At 32.3% G+C, this 16,816-nt stretch overlaps 1 protein-coding gene across 1 annotated transcript; it reads left to right on the plus strand.

Moving 5' to 3' along the window:
* The first annotated feature begins 7,019 nt into the window (after nt 1-7,019).
* On the plus strand, nt 7,020-12,109 carry TTA2 (fibronectin type III domain protein (DUF1423)). The gene is made up of 2 exons (XM_083062417.1): nt 7,020-10,358; nt 11,299-12,109. Exons 1-2 carry the CDS (start codon nt 7,358-7,360, stop codon nt 11,853-11,855), a joined length of 3,558 nt encoding a protein of 1,185 aa, XP_082918543.1. The 5' UTR covers nt 7,020-7,357; the 3' UTR covers nt 11,856-12,109.
* The last annotated feature ends 4,707 nt before the right edge of the window (nt 12,110-16,816 follow it).

A 16,816-nucleotide genomic window follows, 5' to 3' on the forward strand; every position in this document is an offset into this window, starting at 1 on the left:
AAGTAGTCCATTTATTATTAATAGAAAAAAAATTAATATCAACAAGATTCATTACAATTTATAGAGAAATCAAGTTTTTTAAGTTAATAATTTTTACGCCTTAAAAAAATTAGTCTCAAACTATTTAATTCACACAAAAATGTAATAGAAAAAGATTTAAGCCATGGCAAAGGGTGATTATGTGAATCCCAAATCCTTAGGCCAAGCAAGTTTGTTAAAACTGACCAAACTTTAGAACTATCAAATTACATTGAACTCAACACCCTCGATGCAATTGCAAAAGCTACTCTTCCTAACAATTTTACAAACATTTAGAGCTATTCAAGTGTCCCCCACTGTCGAATGTTAACCGTTGAATCTATTGTAAAAACAATTTGATGTGTGAAAGATGTCCTCATGAACATCTCAAAAGAAATAACGCACGAGTCATGTGATCATACTATTTATCCAATAAACAATGAGTTAATCATTTATATATTGTCAGTATAAATTTTTTTTACACTGGTAATTAATTATATTTTTTAATTATGTCATGTCATTATTAAAAATAAATATGTTTACAGTGACATGAAACAATTAAAAAATATAATTAGGTGATTAACTCATAAACAATTATTTACACAAAAACAACTAAAAAATTAATTCCGTGTGTTTTTGTCATGTTTGATCTCCTTCGTCTTATGTATGTCGCAATAAATTTGGTTATCCTCGAAGTATGTTTTCACACCTACATTTGGCTTGAAACCAAAATTTCAATCAAAAGCAAGCAATATCAAAGTTACTTTTTGAAAGATCAATTTTTTGTTGGAAGAATTTAACCGGGATTATTGAATGCCAAACCCACTTTATATTTTCTACTGCATAATGAACTTCACACTTTTTTCCACTAATTATACATTCAAAATATACTTTTGATTATTATCAAAATAAATTGTATTTTATCAAACATACTTTTGAGAAAAAAATATTCAAACATAAAAGAGTAATTAACTTTAAAGTAGTTACTCTTCATTTATTTTCATTTTAATTGTCAAAAAAGAATTACTCCTTTAAACCGTTAAATTAAGAGAAAACAAAAATTGAGATAAAGAAAAAAGAATTTAAATCACTTTTGGATTATTTCTCCGTATTTTATTCTTAAGAAGCTAAAACTACTTTTTATTGGGTCATACATACATGCATATAAGTCGAGAAAGAGAAGTATAAAAAAAGAATATATATTTTACCTTTTCTAAATGTAGATAAAAAATTTATGTTTTATGAATTAAGCTCTGAATCCCAGCCCCAGGTGAGAGTGAGTATACATAATGATAATGTGAAGCGGTGCGCAGAGAATAAGAAAATGGTCAAATCAGCGTCAACTATAAAAGTAAAAGCAAAACAAATCACGTGACGTCAAAAGCGAAGCATGTAATGTACAAGAGTCAAATTGTGCCACCTTTTATCACGTTCACGCTATCACGTTAATTCTCCACTTTAATCTTTTTTATTCAACTTATTTTTATTATATGCTCATTTTTAACATTTTATTCAAAATATAAACTATAACGAGACAAACGAATAATTAATTGGATAAAATCACTTTTTGTCAGATTAAAATAATTCATAGTTCTTTCACATTTAATTGCAATTATTAAAATAATGGATACTATGTAAATTTACTATCATCATTAGGATTATGGTTAATGTGTCTAAAATATTATTTACTTTGACGCTTGTTAAATTATCATGATTTTGTCTTCTAAAAAATATTTTAATGGGTTAAGAAAATAAGATATTTATAAATTATTGGCTAAAAATCTAATTTGATCCTTTATAATAATTTTTTGTTTTAATTTAGTCCCATTTTTATTTTTGGTTTCAATTTGGTCCCAAACTAATTAATTAGTTTCAATTTAGTCCCTAATAAATCAATTGGTTTCAATGTGGTCCTTCCGTCAAAATTTCTTTAACGGTGTTTGGATTTTTTCCACGTGGCAAAAAACAAAAATGTGATAATTGTAATTAATGCTGACGTGGATTTCCAACGTGGGCTGTTCCATATTCAAAAATTAATACACCACCAGTACAGCAGAACGGGACGTTCTGGAACGAGAACGGGACGTTCGGGAACGAGAACGGGACGTTCTGTCAGAACGGCCCGTTCCAAAACTGAAAATAAAATATTCTTGCTCAGTTGTGTTTTTGATCGCTCAAGTATTATAATTATGCAATTTTGATCCCTAAGGTTTTAATTGAGTAATTTCAGTCCTTAAAAGATTACAGTTATGTAATTTTAGTCTCACAATTTTTAATTGAACAATTTTAATCTCTCAAATATCATAATTGTGCAATTTTAGTCTTTCTCATTAAAAATTTAATAATTTTAAAATTTTAATATATATATATATATAATGTTTTAAAATTATATAATTATTTGCTTATTTAAATTAACGTATATTATAATTTTTTTATAATTATTTGCTTATTTAAATTAACGTATATTATAATTTTTTTTAATGTATCAAATGATATATATTTACATTATATATATATATATATATTAAAATTATTAATTTTTAATGGGAGAAACTAAAATTGTACTATTATGATATTCAAGGGATTAAAATTGTTCAATTAAAAATTGAAGGACCAAAATCGCGGAATTACAATTCTTTAAAGACTAAAATTACCCAATTAAAATCTTGGGGATCAAAACTTCACAATTGTAATACTTAAGGGATAAAAAATGCAATTAAACCAATATTCTTTATTAATTTTATTAAAAAATATAATAATTTTGAAAAATATTTTTTTATGGTAAAATGTTAAAATTACTTATTTTTATAAAATACATTTGTCTTATAATTAGAGTAATGGTTTTTTCTTTTTCTTTTTCTGTTTGAAGAAATATTTAAGTATCACTTTATAATTTTTTGCAACTTATTTAAAATTAGAGGAATAAAATGATAAAAATTAATAAGATAAACATAATAAAATAAAATATAAAAAAATATTAATATATTTATTTTATTAGATATAACAACATAATTAAAATATAATTAATAATATCTATTTTATAAAATTATTAATATTTTATATATAAAAAAAATGAAACCGGAACGGCCGTTCTGAAACTAGAACGGGCCATTCTGGTTTCTTTTTTGGTGTGTTAATTTTGCACCTGGAACGGGCCGTTCCGGATGTAAAATTAACACACCAAAAGAGTAGCTAGAACGGCCCGTTCCGGTTTCAGAACGGGCCGTTCTAGGTCCAGGTGTTTTAAAATAAATTTCATCCACGTGTCATCCACGTATGCATCTACGTGACCAAAAATTAGCTTCGTTTAAATAATTTAGACGGAAGGACTACATTGAAACCAATTAATTTATTAGGAACTAAATTGAAATTAATTAATTAGTTTAGGATCAAATTGAAACTAAAAATAAAAATGGAACTAAATTGAAACAAAAAATTATTATAAGGAATTAAATTAAATTTTTAGCTTAAATTATTTTTAGACTCAATTATTAAATAATGTGGAACTTTTAGACGTATCGACAATGGTAATATAGTGGAGATGGAGATTTAGTTGCAGGTGGAAGGTTTGGCATCTCCATACGTCACTGCGTTGAAAATTTGGTCTCCGATTATTGAAGATTCCCTTTCCTACGGGAGATTTCAAGAAAAGGTTAGGTGCATCACATGCTTCCCTTATACATTTACCCTGCTTCATACTCACTAAAGAAAATAAGGACAACAATTAAGATTTAAATCATTGTGACATTGGGCAAGAAGAAACGTATCTAGCTACTGACTTTTATAGTGGTGTTACTTTTTAAATCGGTTACACAATAACCAATTTTTCAAAAGTGTGTCATGCCATATTTAGTTTTTGCATTAGTGAATGATAAAATTGATAATCTTAAAAAATATATAGTTGTGATACCTTTTTATGAAATTTGATAATAAAGTTAGTATTTGAGTAAAAAGTTTGTAAATTGAAAAATAGATGTATCATTGTGAAATAATTAATGGTATGATTAACAATGTCATAATAATGATTTAAATAATATTTTAACTATTAAATAGGGTTAATTCACACAATTTAATTAAAATCAACACTGTCATACTCGAATAACATTAGTTAATTATTAAAATATAAGAATCAAGATTGAAATAAAAATTAAGGTGAAACCGCATGTTAATCAACCATGCAAGAAATGCATGTTTTAACGTTGAAAAAATAGTAGTCAATACAAATATAAATCATATATGTTAAACACTAACATTTCACATAAGTATAATAAAAAATAAAAATGGAAAAACAAAATATGCTAAAAGAAATATACAATCTAATAATAATCTAAGCATTTGAAAATGTTATAAAAGATAAAATAATAGAATGATGTCATCGATCTAGTACATATACCTTAAACATTAATTATATTAGGAAATATATAGTCATATTCTTACTAATTCAATACATTAAGAGAAATTAACTAAATAGATTTCACATTAAGAGAAATTAACTAAATAGATTTCACCTCTTGTTTTTAAAAGTTCTAACAATTTAAGCCTTCAATTAGTGGATTTGTCCACATAATAAGATGTCCAATTTGAGTTATGTACCTTCCTGGTTTACAATTGACCGACCAGGCCGAATAATACATACTTTCTTGATCCTCATCTTACTGAGCAACCCGGATCTTAGGTCAGTCATTGACGTATTAATGAGTAAATTCTGGTAAAACTAATTAACGTCATGATTTCTATGATTCTTGCGCAGGTTTGATTACGATTATAAATGCAGTTCATAAAGTAATTATAGAGGAAATTTGCATGTATTTCAAGAAATGATAATCAAAGATCCGTATCACGTATATGAGACCAATATAAATAAGGAAAAAAAAGTACTAATGAAAGACATGTTTTTCTCATTCTTAAATATTATAAATCAAGATAGTGGCTAGATCTTCTTAGAGTTCACTTCACTAAAAATTCATTGGCTCAAATCTCCTTATTGAAACAGGTTCAAAATCATAATTTTGTCTCCCATAAACATACACTTAAAATCAAAATGTTTTGTACAATAAAAGTTGTTGTTTTGAGGAAAATGCACAACAATATTGTCCACAATATATAACAAGACGATGAAAAAAATTCAAAACTCTTTTCTCCTTCTGCTTGTCACGCGTACGTCAAGAGGGAAAGGAGGTTCAAATCCTCCACAATGATATTTTCACTATAGGATATATCAGGCACTAAAATTATTTAATTTATTTTGTAAAAATACTATAAAGTATGAAATTATGTTTAAAAGTTTTGGATGAAGGAGACAAATACACATGATCCTCCCATGTTAAATTTCATGGGAAAGAATTCTTCCCTATGAGGGACTACGAAAATGTAAATGAGCCCACCACCTTGTGTAACTAAAATATTCATTTTTATTTTATTTTTACACACATTTAATCGGGTTAATAAAATATCAAATATGTCACCCTTATTTTACACACTTCTCTTTATTTGAAATGTTTGTCATTATACACGCATATTCTTTCCTTTTTTATTTTTACGCAACAAATCAAGAAAAAAGAAAACGATTATACTTTTCTTATTATCTCGTATTAAAGAACCTATAAAGCATTTTAGTTTCTACATTTTTTTCCTTGCGAAACCAAATGAAACATAAATATATAATGTTTCCATTAAAAACACTTCTTACAAAATAGTAAAATATTGTAGTCACTATTTGTATATCATTATTGTCATCTTTAATTGTCACTGCTTCTGTCACCATATAAACAACTCTTAAACAAATTTAAGCATATAATTGAGAATTTTCAAAATAAGTTTATTTTGAGACTAAAAATTAGAATAAAGAACTAAAATTATTTTTTAAAAGCTAAAATTTGATTGTAAATTGAGTTTTTTAAAACTCACTATTACAAGTCACACCATTGTTGAATCAAAAATAAAATTTTTATTTTTATAATTTATATCGATTATGATATTTAATACAATTTTTTTATTATACAAATTACTTAAATTAAGTTTCAATTAAAAAATAATACAAGAAATAAATACTGTAAGAAACTATATCTAAATTTTACATGAAAAATTACCATCCTGATTTTTGACCCATTTTTAATTACAACACTAAATCTTAGGAGTTTAGGTCTCTTAATCTACTTCCAACCTTTTCTTAATGCTTCTAAAATACGTTTGAAATAATGAATATAGTTGGATTAGCATTGAATTATAATAATACTTTCTGCGCGACTTTTAAATTGTTGTGGAGTGTTCAACGCAAGGTTCATTACCAGCTACCAAACTAATTTCCATGTTTGACTTCATTATAAATGAGAAGTTATCAAACACCAACTTGCTAGCTTTTGAATCACAAATATGGCTAACAAAATTAAAATTTGCAACTTTTACCAAGTTGTTTAATTCCAACTTCCAATTTATCCAAGAGCCATTTTAAAAATAAATTTAGAACAACTTTAGAACATAATGTATTTTTTTTACGGCAATGTCTTTTCGATCAATTCTTCAATAAAACAATTGTAATTTTAAGTATGAAAAATCATTTTATTTAGAATATGACGAAACACATGTCATGCACCAACTCCTTATTATTTGAGACATTATTGGATTTGGCAAAAAGAACCACCTAATTTTGCACAAGTGTTATTTATTGATTTTGAGAATGAAAAAAACAGATGAAGAAAACAAACAAGGCGTGAAGGTGAAAGAGCGAAACGTGTCAGTGAAAGAGTGGTGTGCGAAACACGCAGTAATCGTGAACCCACCGCATGCGATCCAAATCACCCTAACCACAATAGTACAAAGTACAAACAAGTCAAGTGCGTTCTATTTTTAAATCCCGCTAAAATGCGCGTATGGAGCGCAATGCGCACTGCAAGGTTCGCTTTTCGTTTTCATGCGCAGCGTGTGCGTAGTGCGCACCTTGCGTATCGAAGTCCAACACCTTTTGTTCTCTCTCATGAGTAGTTAAACTGCGTTGACTGGGATAAATCTCATACCTTTTTCATTTCTTTCCTTTTTCCCCCTTCTCTTTATTAATATATCACCACCGCCACAACTCGCCGGAAAATCTTCGCCGGTAACATTTTCCGATCGCCGCTCTTTTTACCTATTTAACTCTCTCTCTCTCTCTCTCTTACGCTTATTTCTTTTGAAACACTCCTTCTGCCTTCTGTAATCTGTTCTCAAAACTAGGGTTTCGGAAACCCTAGCTGTTGCTTCCGCAACTGCTCCATGAGTTTGGGGGAAGTTGTGCAGGAGTTGTTGTTGTTATTCAGATTCACCTTGTTGAGGTAAACGACTTGCGTTTTGGTGATTTTCGAAGATGAAGAGATTGAGGTCGAGCGAGGATCTTCACTCCTACGGAGAGAAGAACAGTGGTTGCAAGGATTCGAATCTGAACCGTTCGTTCTCCTCCGCGCAGAGGACTTTCTACTACAAGCAGGAGAATGCGCGGAAGGGTTTGGTGTCGTCGTCGTCGTCGTCGTCGCGCTACGAGAGGGATCGGACGGTGGAGGAGGATCGGGAGGGTTCGCGCGTGGTTCGGAAGCGATCGGAGCACGATTTCGAGGGTTTCGATCGGAGGAAGGGGTTCGATCGGTACAGGGAGAGCGAGAGGGGTTTGATTCACCGGTCGGAGAGTTTCTGCGGCGGTGGTGGGTCGCGGCGGGATCAGTTTCCGAAGGGGTTTCGGTCGGAGAGGGAGCGGTCGAGGAGGGAGGGGAGCGTGTCGTCGTGGCGGAGAGGGTTGAAGGATTTGGATGAGAGGGAGAGGGAGAGGGAGAGAGTGGTGCGTTCTCCTAAGGGTTTGAGGGATGTGAAATCTCCTTCGTGGTCTAAGGATTCTGTTTCCGAGAGCGAGCAATCTAAGAAGAGATCTTCTTCTTCTCCGAGACCCTTCAGAGATGCTAACTCTGCTAAGTCTAAGTCCAAGTCTCCCACTTGGTCTAAGGATTCCGATTGCGAGCAGTCCAAGAGTGTTGAGGTAAAGAAGACTGAGGAGGAGTCGTTGCAGCAGGTTCAGAGCGGAAGTAGTAGTGAGATGGAGGAAGGGGAGCTCGAGCCTGAACCGCAACCGGAACCGGTTCTTCCTTCGGGTGAAGACTTGCCCTCTGTTACTCTGGAGACTGATGAGAAGCAGGTTCAGAATGAGAATGAGAATGAATGTCGCCCTGATGGTGACACTGATGCTGTTATGGAGGAGAGGCAGGAGTTGTCGAGTAAGGAGGAAGTGAAACCTGATGAGGAGGTTGGTTGCGAGGTAAAGGATGCAGAGAAAGAGGTTGATAAGCTGCCGGATGTCCAGGATGATCCGACTGAGGAAATGGTTGTTACTGAGACTGATGTTGGGTCTGTGGGTAATGGGGATGGTGATAGAGAGGAGTGTTTGGATGCAGGTGGTGCTGAGTGCGAGGAGGAGGAAGCAAAGAAGGATGCGGATTTGGAAAAGGAGAAGGTGGTGTTGTTGAATGAAGAGGAGCAGAAGCAGGACAAGGCTGTAGGTCAAGAAACCAGCATGGATGTTGTCAAGCCCGAGTCAAATGATGAGGTTTCAACAGGAAATGAAACTCCCAAGCATGTGGATAGAGAAACGATGATGGAGGGTTTGATCAACAATGTAAAGGATAAAGGCAAAGGTGTCTCTGTTGCATTTGTACCTACTGACGTTGCTCATTCTGCAGAAGATGGCCTGTGGATTGATAGAGGGTCGAGAGACTTCCCAACGTGTTCTGTTGATGTTATAGAAGGTCCAAGCACGAGGGGATTCGAGTTGTTTTCCAGATCTCCTGTTAGAAAAGTGGAGAAAGTTGACCACTCCGTTCTCAACGATCATAAGGATGACATGGAACAGCTTGATCTTACTCTTAGCTTGCCGAATGTTCTGTTACCTATTGGTGCTCATGAGACAACATCGCAAGCCCCTGGATCCCCCAGTCAAGCACGGAGTGTGCAGTCTTTAAGTAATACATTCTGTACTAACTCTGATGGTTTTACTGCATCAATGTCCTTTTCTGGTTCTCAGTCATTGTATCACAATCCAAGCTGTTCTCTGACCAAAAATTCCGTGGACTATGAACAATCTGTTGGCAGTCGCCCCTTATTCCAGGGAATAGACTGGCAAGGTCTGTCTCAAAGTGATCCCAAGCAGAAAGAAGTTCCTTTTGGTCAAAGAACTTCGGCAAATGGAAATGGCTCCCTTTACCAGTCTCAGGCATCATGGGGTGCTTTAGACAGTCAAGCTGTGAAGGGTCAACATTCCAGGGTTCTAGAGGGGAGTTCAAAAATGGGCGGTGGAATAGACAGGCAATTGAGTTTTCATAAGCAGTTTTCAGGACAGTCAAGACGCCTTGATGATGTTAGGTCTCCGTCACAGAGTGTTGGGTCTCATGACATTGGATCAAATTATAGCTTTGAGAAAAAGAGGGAGGTTAGAGACAGGAGTACTGGTAGTCTGTATCGAACTACCAGCCAGAAGGAACAAGAACAACTTCTGATGGGTGGAGTTGATTTTGTTGAGACAAACATTGCTAGAATAGTATCTGAACCTGTTCATGCAATGTCCAGAAAGTTTCATGAAATGACCGGACAGTCCTTAGTATCTCTGAAAGAGGGTATTCGTGAAATCATGCTCAATGCAGATAAGCATGGGCAAATACTGGCTTTTCAGAAAGTTCTGCAGAACAGGTCTGACATAGTCTTGGATGTCCTGCTGAAATGCCATCGAGTGCAATTGGAAATTTTGGTTGCTTTAAAAACTGGTTTGACTCATTTTCTTCACCTAGACAACAGCATTTCATCTTCTGAGTTGGCTCAAATTTTTCTGAACTTAAGGTGCAAGAATCTTTCATGTCGAAGTCAGTTGCCCGTGGATGAATGTGATTGCAAGGTTTGTGCGCAGAAGAATGGTTTTTGCAGGGAATGTATGTGCCTTGTGTGTTCCAAGTTTGACAATGCCTCAAATACATGTAGTTGGGTTGGATGTGATGTTTGCCTTCATTGGTGCCATACTGATTGTGGATTACGGGAATCTTATATTAGAAATGGGCATGGGACAAAAGGGATGACGGAGATGCAGTTTCACTGTATTGCTTGTGATCATCCTTCTGAGATGTTTGGCTTTGTGAAGGAGGTATTTCATAATTTTGCAAAAGATTGGTCCGTTGAAGCCCTTTGCAAAGAGCTTGAATATGTAAAGAGGATTTTTTCTGCCAGCAAGGATATGAGAGGGAGACAACTATACGAGATTGCAGAGCAAATGCTGCCAAGGTTGGCAAATAAGTCTAATCTTCATGAGGTTTTGAGGCACATCACGTCTTTCCTTACGAGTAAGTAACAAGTTTCTTCCATGATTATAATACATACTTATCCTATTCTGTTGCTTTAATGTTTCTAGCCTAACTTTACAGTATGTAAAATGCTCGCATTAATTAATAATTTAGTACAACTTTTGTTGATCATATCTGAATCAAGATACTCCGACTAGTGTCTTTGGTCCAATTAGTTGTGTTAAATTTTTTCTAACTATAGACTTCTTACCTGTCTCCATTTTCCACAATAATTAGAACATATAGATAAATCATGTAAAGCATACCTTTTCTTTTTGAGAAATCGGATGGAAGTATTAGTTACTGAATCTGATTCTTTCAATCTGAATGATATGGATAAAAATATCGTTGTCAGATTTGAAATTTTTTTGAATAAAAGAAACAGTTATTAATTTGCTTTATGTTGAGGTGAAAATCTGAGTATGAATATTTATTTTGCTGAATTATTAGTTACTTAAACCGATTCTTCTGATCTGAATGACAGGTATAAAAATATTAGAGTTGTCAGATTTTAAAAACTTTCGAATAAAAGAAACATAGTTTATTAAATTTGCTTTTTGTTAAAAAAATCTGAGTAGAACTCTTTATTTTGCTGCACCAAGTCATTCTGTTAAACTTGGTATGTTTTGGAATGTACAGAATATTCATGTATTTGTATTGAATATAAAACCTGGGGGAAATGCTGTAGTCTTACTGCTAGCTCTTCTCATTTTCTAATGGCCCATGTATGATTTTTAAGCCATAAAAGGTTGACGAGAGGAAATATAGTGGTGTTCTTGGACATGAGATCTATGAGAAATTTAAGATATTACAGATCTCAGGTCATGCTAATTCCTAAGTATGATTTTCTTCAGCATTTTTTTTTTGACGTTTGTGTAACTAGTTTTTGTGAAAGGTAAACTGTATGGGTGTGTATTTACATGCATTATGGTCATTGCAGATGGTGATCCTTCCAAATTACCCACGACAACTAACTTTTCTGGGAAGGAACAAATTAAAGAAAACAATGGAGTAGCTGGGCCTAGCCAGGAAGTGGCTTGGATGAAATCTATTTATTCAGAAAAGCCACCTCTGTTAGAAAGGCCTGCAAATATCCTTCCTAGCTTTGGCCAGAATGATAAGAGAACTTTTGGGCAAGAGTTGCAGATGAGTAGTATCCAGAAGGACTTCTGTTTTGATGAGTTGGAGAGTATAGTTAAAGTTAAACAGGCAGAGGCTAAAATGTTTCAGTCTCGTGCTGATGATGCTAGAAGAGAAGCTGAAGGGTTGAAACGCATTGCTGTGGCAAAGAGTGAGAAAATTGAGGAAGAATATGCCAATCGAATTGCCAAGTTGCGATTGACCGAGACTGATGAAATTCGAAAACAAAAATTTGAAGAACTCCAAACATTAGAGAGGGCACATATGGAGTATTTGAACATGAAAAGGAGAATGGAAACAGACATTAAAGATCTGTTATCCAAAATGGAAGCTACTAAAATGAGCCTTGCCATGTGATCTCAAAAAAATCTAGAATAGTACTTTCATTTTCAGACAAATGTAATGTGTTCCATCCTGAAATTTGTAGGTTCTGATGCCACCACCTTATTGTTGTGAGCTACTTTAGTCCTGATCCGTAGTTGTATCTACTTGTTGTAGTTCATTTTGCTCTTAAGCTGCTAACCAAAACCTGTAGAGTTCATCACAACAGTTAATTAGTCTTATGAAACAATATTAGTTATGAAAACAATTTAAATAGATTATCATCTAAATGCACTTTTAACAATGCCTAGCTTTGGATGAGTTTACTGTCATTGGTGACTATCACACTTTGACCAATGGCATCAAGTCATCAATACTGTTGTATTTAGTCAAATGATGATTTCATGGTTATCCTTGGACCAGTGTAAATCAGCTGAACCTCTTACATCCATTTTCTGAAGCTTCATGTTCATGTTTTTGCACTAGTCTTTATTTTTTCTCGAAAAAGTTTGGTGTTTAATCAATGGATAAATATTATCCATCCATCATTTCAATCATAATTCAAAAAGTAGCCATCAATTCCTGTTTTCATATGGCTTGAATATGATGATAGGGGAGTGAATGCATGAGCCGATGAGAACTTAGAACTAGTTTGATACTTCTACTAGTATGTGAGTTGCATTTTTCATCTTGTTGAAGTGCGTTTTAAGTTTCTCTCAAGGCAAAACTTAACCTGTTTATTGGTAAAACTTCTCTAGAATTTGGATTCTATCTATTGAATCGACAGTTACTTTCGGCATTGAATTGAGTTTCAAAACCAAAGGAGAAAGGTTATAATTTTGGTACGTATACTTTCTATTTTTAAGGAGTACTAGTATTTGAAATAATTGTTAGTTATCTGTCTCTTGTTTATTAGTATATTTGATGGATTTTGTGAAAAATAATAATGAAATTAAAAGTAGACTATGATTCTCCCTTAAAAGTTAGAACGATAGTTTCTAAAAGAGTTTTATCTGGATTTTAACTTTTAACAGATTTAATTGCTCATTAAAAACTAATTAATATAATATTTTTCAGGTGGACATAATGTCTAAAAGCAGCAAGTAGTTTTTAAAAAACATACTTATCTCATATTTCAAGTATATCTGCGTAGATATTTTTTTCTGTTTGATTTTGATCCTTTAAACTGATGTCCCAGCCGTACATTCTATTTTGGCGCAAGGAAACAAATTTTAGTATTACAGTAATAATATTTTACAAACATAATTAATTCAGTTTATAATAGAACGTGGGATTGGTGAGGGACGAAATTAACAAACTTTAAATTCTCTTTTAAAAAAAATTATATTAATATTTATATAACTTTTTAAAGTTTTATAATTTAAAAGTCATTTTTTGTATTCTTAATTTTTTAAAATATTTAGATAAGACGATAACCAGTAAATAGTGATGCAACATCATAATTTTAAAATTGTATAAAACGAAGTATTTAAATATTGAGTCCTCAAGCTGCGTGTGGTCCTCAAAGTTTACAAATTTACTTCATTATCGTAGTCGTACGTACCACTAGACTGGATAGGACCTATCTTCCTCGGGACTTTTTTCAATGTCAAGTATTTATTCCTTAATTTAAAAACCGTTGTCATATTACTTATGAACGAAGTAAATTTTAATAAAAAGTCATTGAAAAGTATTACAAATTAATAATTAGATTGATGTAAAATTAAAAAAATCAAAAATCAAAAGTCAATCACATAATAGATGGTGATTCACTTTCATTATTATCTTGAGAAGGTTCGTTCAGTCTGGACTGTTAAACAGCCACTAAGGCCCATTATGATCCAATACCTTTCACTTTTGGCTGATGATAAACACACCTCCACTCTCGTATACATACACCTCCTTTTTAAAAAAATATATATATAAAATGTCTAAATTACTCTTTTAAAAAAAATAAAATTCTTAAATTTACACCTCCCTTCCCCGCACTCCACACTTCACACCCCTCTTCTTCCCAAAATCTCTTTCCGCTCAATGTCATTAAGTAATATACTTTTACAGTCATTCTGAATAGAAAAAAAGGACTAGCCCCACCATAACCAGCATAAGAAAGGCTCTTTTACAATCATTAGCATTCCGGAAAGTACTTTTACAGTCATTAGCATTTTGGAAAGTACTTTCTGGAATAGTAAAATTATTGTTCATATAATTCCGGAAAGAACTTTCCGTAATAGTAACTTTAATATTATGGAAAGTACTTTCCGGAATTATGTAACAAAACATTTCTGGAAAATACTTTTCGGAATAAGAATTTAATATTATGGAAAGTATTTTCCGGAACATTTTTATATAATTCCGGAAAGAACTTTCCGTAACAGTAAGAAGAAGAAGAAGAGGAGTGCCAGAAAGAGAAAGAAGAGGGGTGTGCGAGGTGCGAAAAAAAAAAGAAGAGGAGTGCCACAAAGAGAAAGAAGAGGGGTGCGCAATGTCAGCAGGTGGTCTTGTAAGAGAAAGACTCTTACTTGTTCTATGGAAAGAAACACTAGTACAAAAATGACTTTTAAAATCGGGGTTTTAAAATCAGTCATAAGGTAGCCATTTTAAAAGTGACGCGGTGGCATGTACTGCAACAGAACGGCCCCAGAACGGCCCGTTCTGCAAGCAGAACGGCCCGTATGCTTTCAGTACGGTCCGTACTGCAAGAAGAACGGCCTGTACTGCTTTCAGAACGGGTCGTTCTGAAAGCGGAACGGGCCGTTTCCAGACTAAAGTTTACATGCAGATACAGGATAAGGGGGGTGCGGGGAAGGGGGGTGCGGGGAAGGGAGGTGTAAATTTAGAAATTTCATTTTTTTAAAGAATAATTTAAACATTTTATATATTTTTTTAAAAAAAGAGAGTGTGTTTATACGAGAGTGGAGGTGTGTTTATCATCTACCTTCACTTTTATCATTCTTAACTGATGTATTCTAATCCAAAAGTTTGGGTTCTGCAAGCCTTTTTTATTTTTAAGTAAAATATTCTATAGGCTCATTTTGTTGGAAAATTGAAACTTTTTATAAACAAATTATTTGTATAAAGTATTTACCAACTTGGCTAATAATCAATTTTTGCCAAGAAATTTGACTAATTATTTTTAATAAAAAAATTTCTTTTAACCATATTATTTTTATTTATTTACAAAGCTTGAATTCAAAACTTTATTTAAGACAATCAAGTTCAATTCTAGTTAGATCAATAATCTGTTAGTGTTTTATTTGAAACTTTTTAAAATTTGTGATTGATCAAAAAATAAAAAATAAAAAATTGGTACATGTAACCCTTAGAAATTAAATTCCAACCATATATATAGTTAATTTTGAAGTTCCATTATTAGCACATGCAGTTCTTTATTGTTGGTTCCAAATAATAAACTAGGACGCAACTTATACTTGCCGCCCATATTTTCAGCCGCACTCGTTGCATGCATGCCACAACAATTTTAATTACTTGCTTCTACTTTATTAATAAAATATTCATGGACACTGAGTTAACTTAGATGTTAAGATAAATATATATATACACACACGAGAGAGAGAAATGTATGTGTAATAATTAATAAGTGACGGAGGTAAGGGGTGACTTCGAGGCACCATGGTCACCTCCATTTTTTTTAGTGTATTTAGACTACTATAAAAATAATTTATATCTCTATAATTTATAATAAAAAAATTGTTGGAAAGTGATGTATGGATACAACCATGCTAGTTGATAATTTAAGTATGATCATGGGTAGAAAAGAATAATAGGTGTTATTTATTTATTTATTCATATATAAAGTACAACAACTGAGCTTCACCAAAGAAATTAACATTGACAAGAGCAATTACTCTTTTCATCTTTTCTCTTACTTTGAGGGGAAATAATAATAATTTTTAACCTAATAGGTAAGCAAAATGTTGAATCATATATATAAACACGACATATTGGTCGTGAGAGAACATTAATACTAAGAAGAGTGAAGAACTTCTAACTAGCCAAGCACCAATGAATCTATCCTATATTTTGGTAAACACAATTAAGAATGCAAGTGGTCAAACAAAAGCTATCTATTGGCTTTGATTTTTTACCCTCATATATATCTTCTTTAGGAGATATTGAGACACCATATTAGACACTAAATGCAGACACATACATTGTATTCGGATTGAATTACTAAGAACACAATAATACCTTCATCAGTTCCTAACTAGCTAATACCAAATTGATATCCCACAAATATAGTTGGGGTTTGAAATTACAAAAGACATGATACTACCTTCATAAGTTCCTAACTGATATCAAAATATAAGGTTTCATTTGGGGAAACACTATTCATCAAAATTCAAAACCGGGGAGGGGTTGGTTAAGGTTGTGATATTCATGAAGCTGATCAAATAAATCAAATTGATTAAAATAAAACCAAATCAACCCCGTCTATATTGATTTTGAAAGGTCACCAAGTTTAATTTGATTATTAGTGTTTGGCTTAAGCCTTTTTTTTTTGTCAAAAACATTAGCTCTTTGATGAAATGAAGATAACTTTTGTCTTTTTATTAGTTGATTTACCAGTAAAATTACCCTGTTATATACAACACTAATTAAAACGTTTGAATATTTATCTTAAGTTTTCTTATCTGTGGTTTTAATTAATAATCAATCGTGCTAACAATTTTGCATGTATTTACATCTTAAGTAGTTATATATTTCATTTACTCTTGGATGATTTGAAAGATGATTGTCTCTTTTTATAACGTGTTTTAGCAATAGAATATTTTCCCTGTTATACCAATCAATCAGTGCTATTAACAAAAATTTGAATACGAAGAGTTTTCATCTCTACATTTTCTTATTTGAAGTTATAATAATTATTCATTTTATTTATAAAAAAAAAATACATGGACTGCCAATATCATAAATGTTTTATACTGTTATCCAATTACAAATTGTTATATTTGATAAATTTATTGAAATTTATA

The sequence above is a fragment of the Cajanus cajan genome, chromosome 8 (genome assembly GCF_000230855.2).
Source record: "Cajanus cajan strain Asha chromosome 8, NIPB_CcT2T_4, whole genome shotgun sequence".
NCBI lineage: Eukaryota > Viridiplantae > Streptophyta > Magnoliopsida > Fabales > Fabaceae > Cajanus > Cajanus cajan.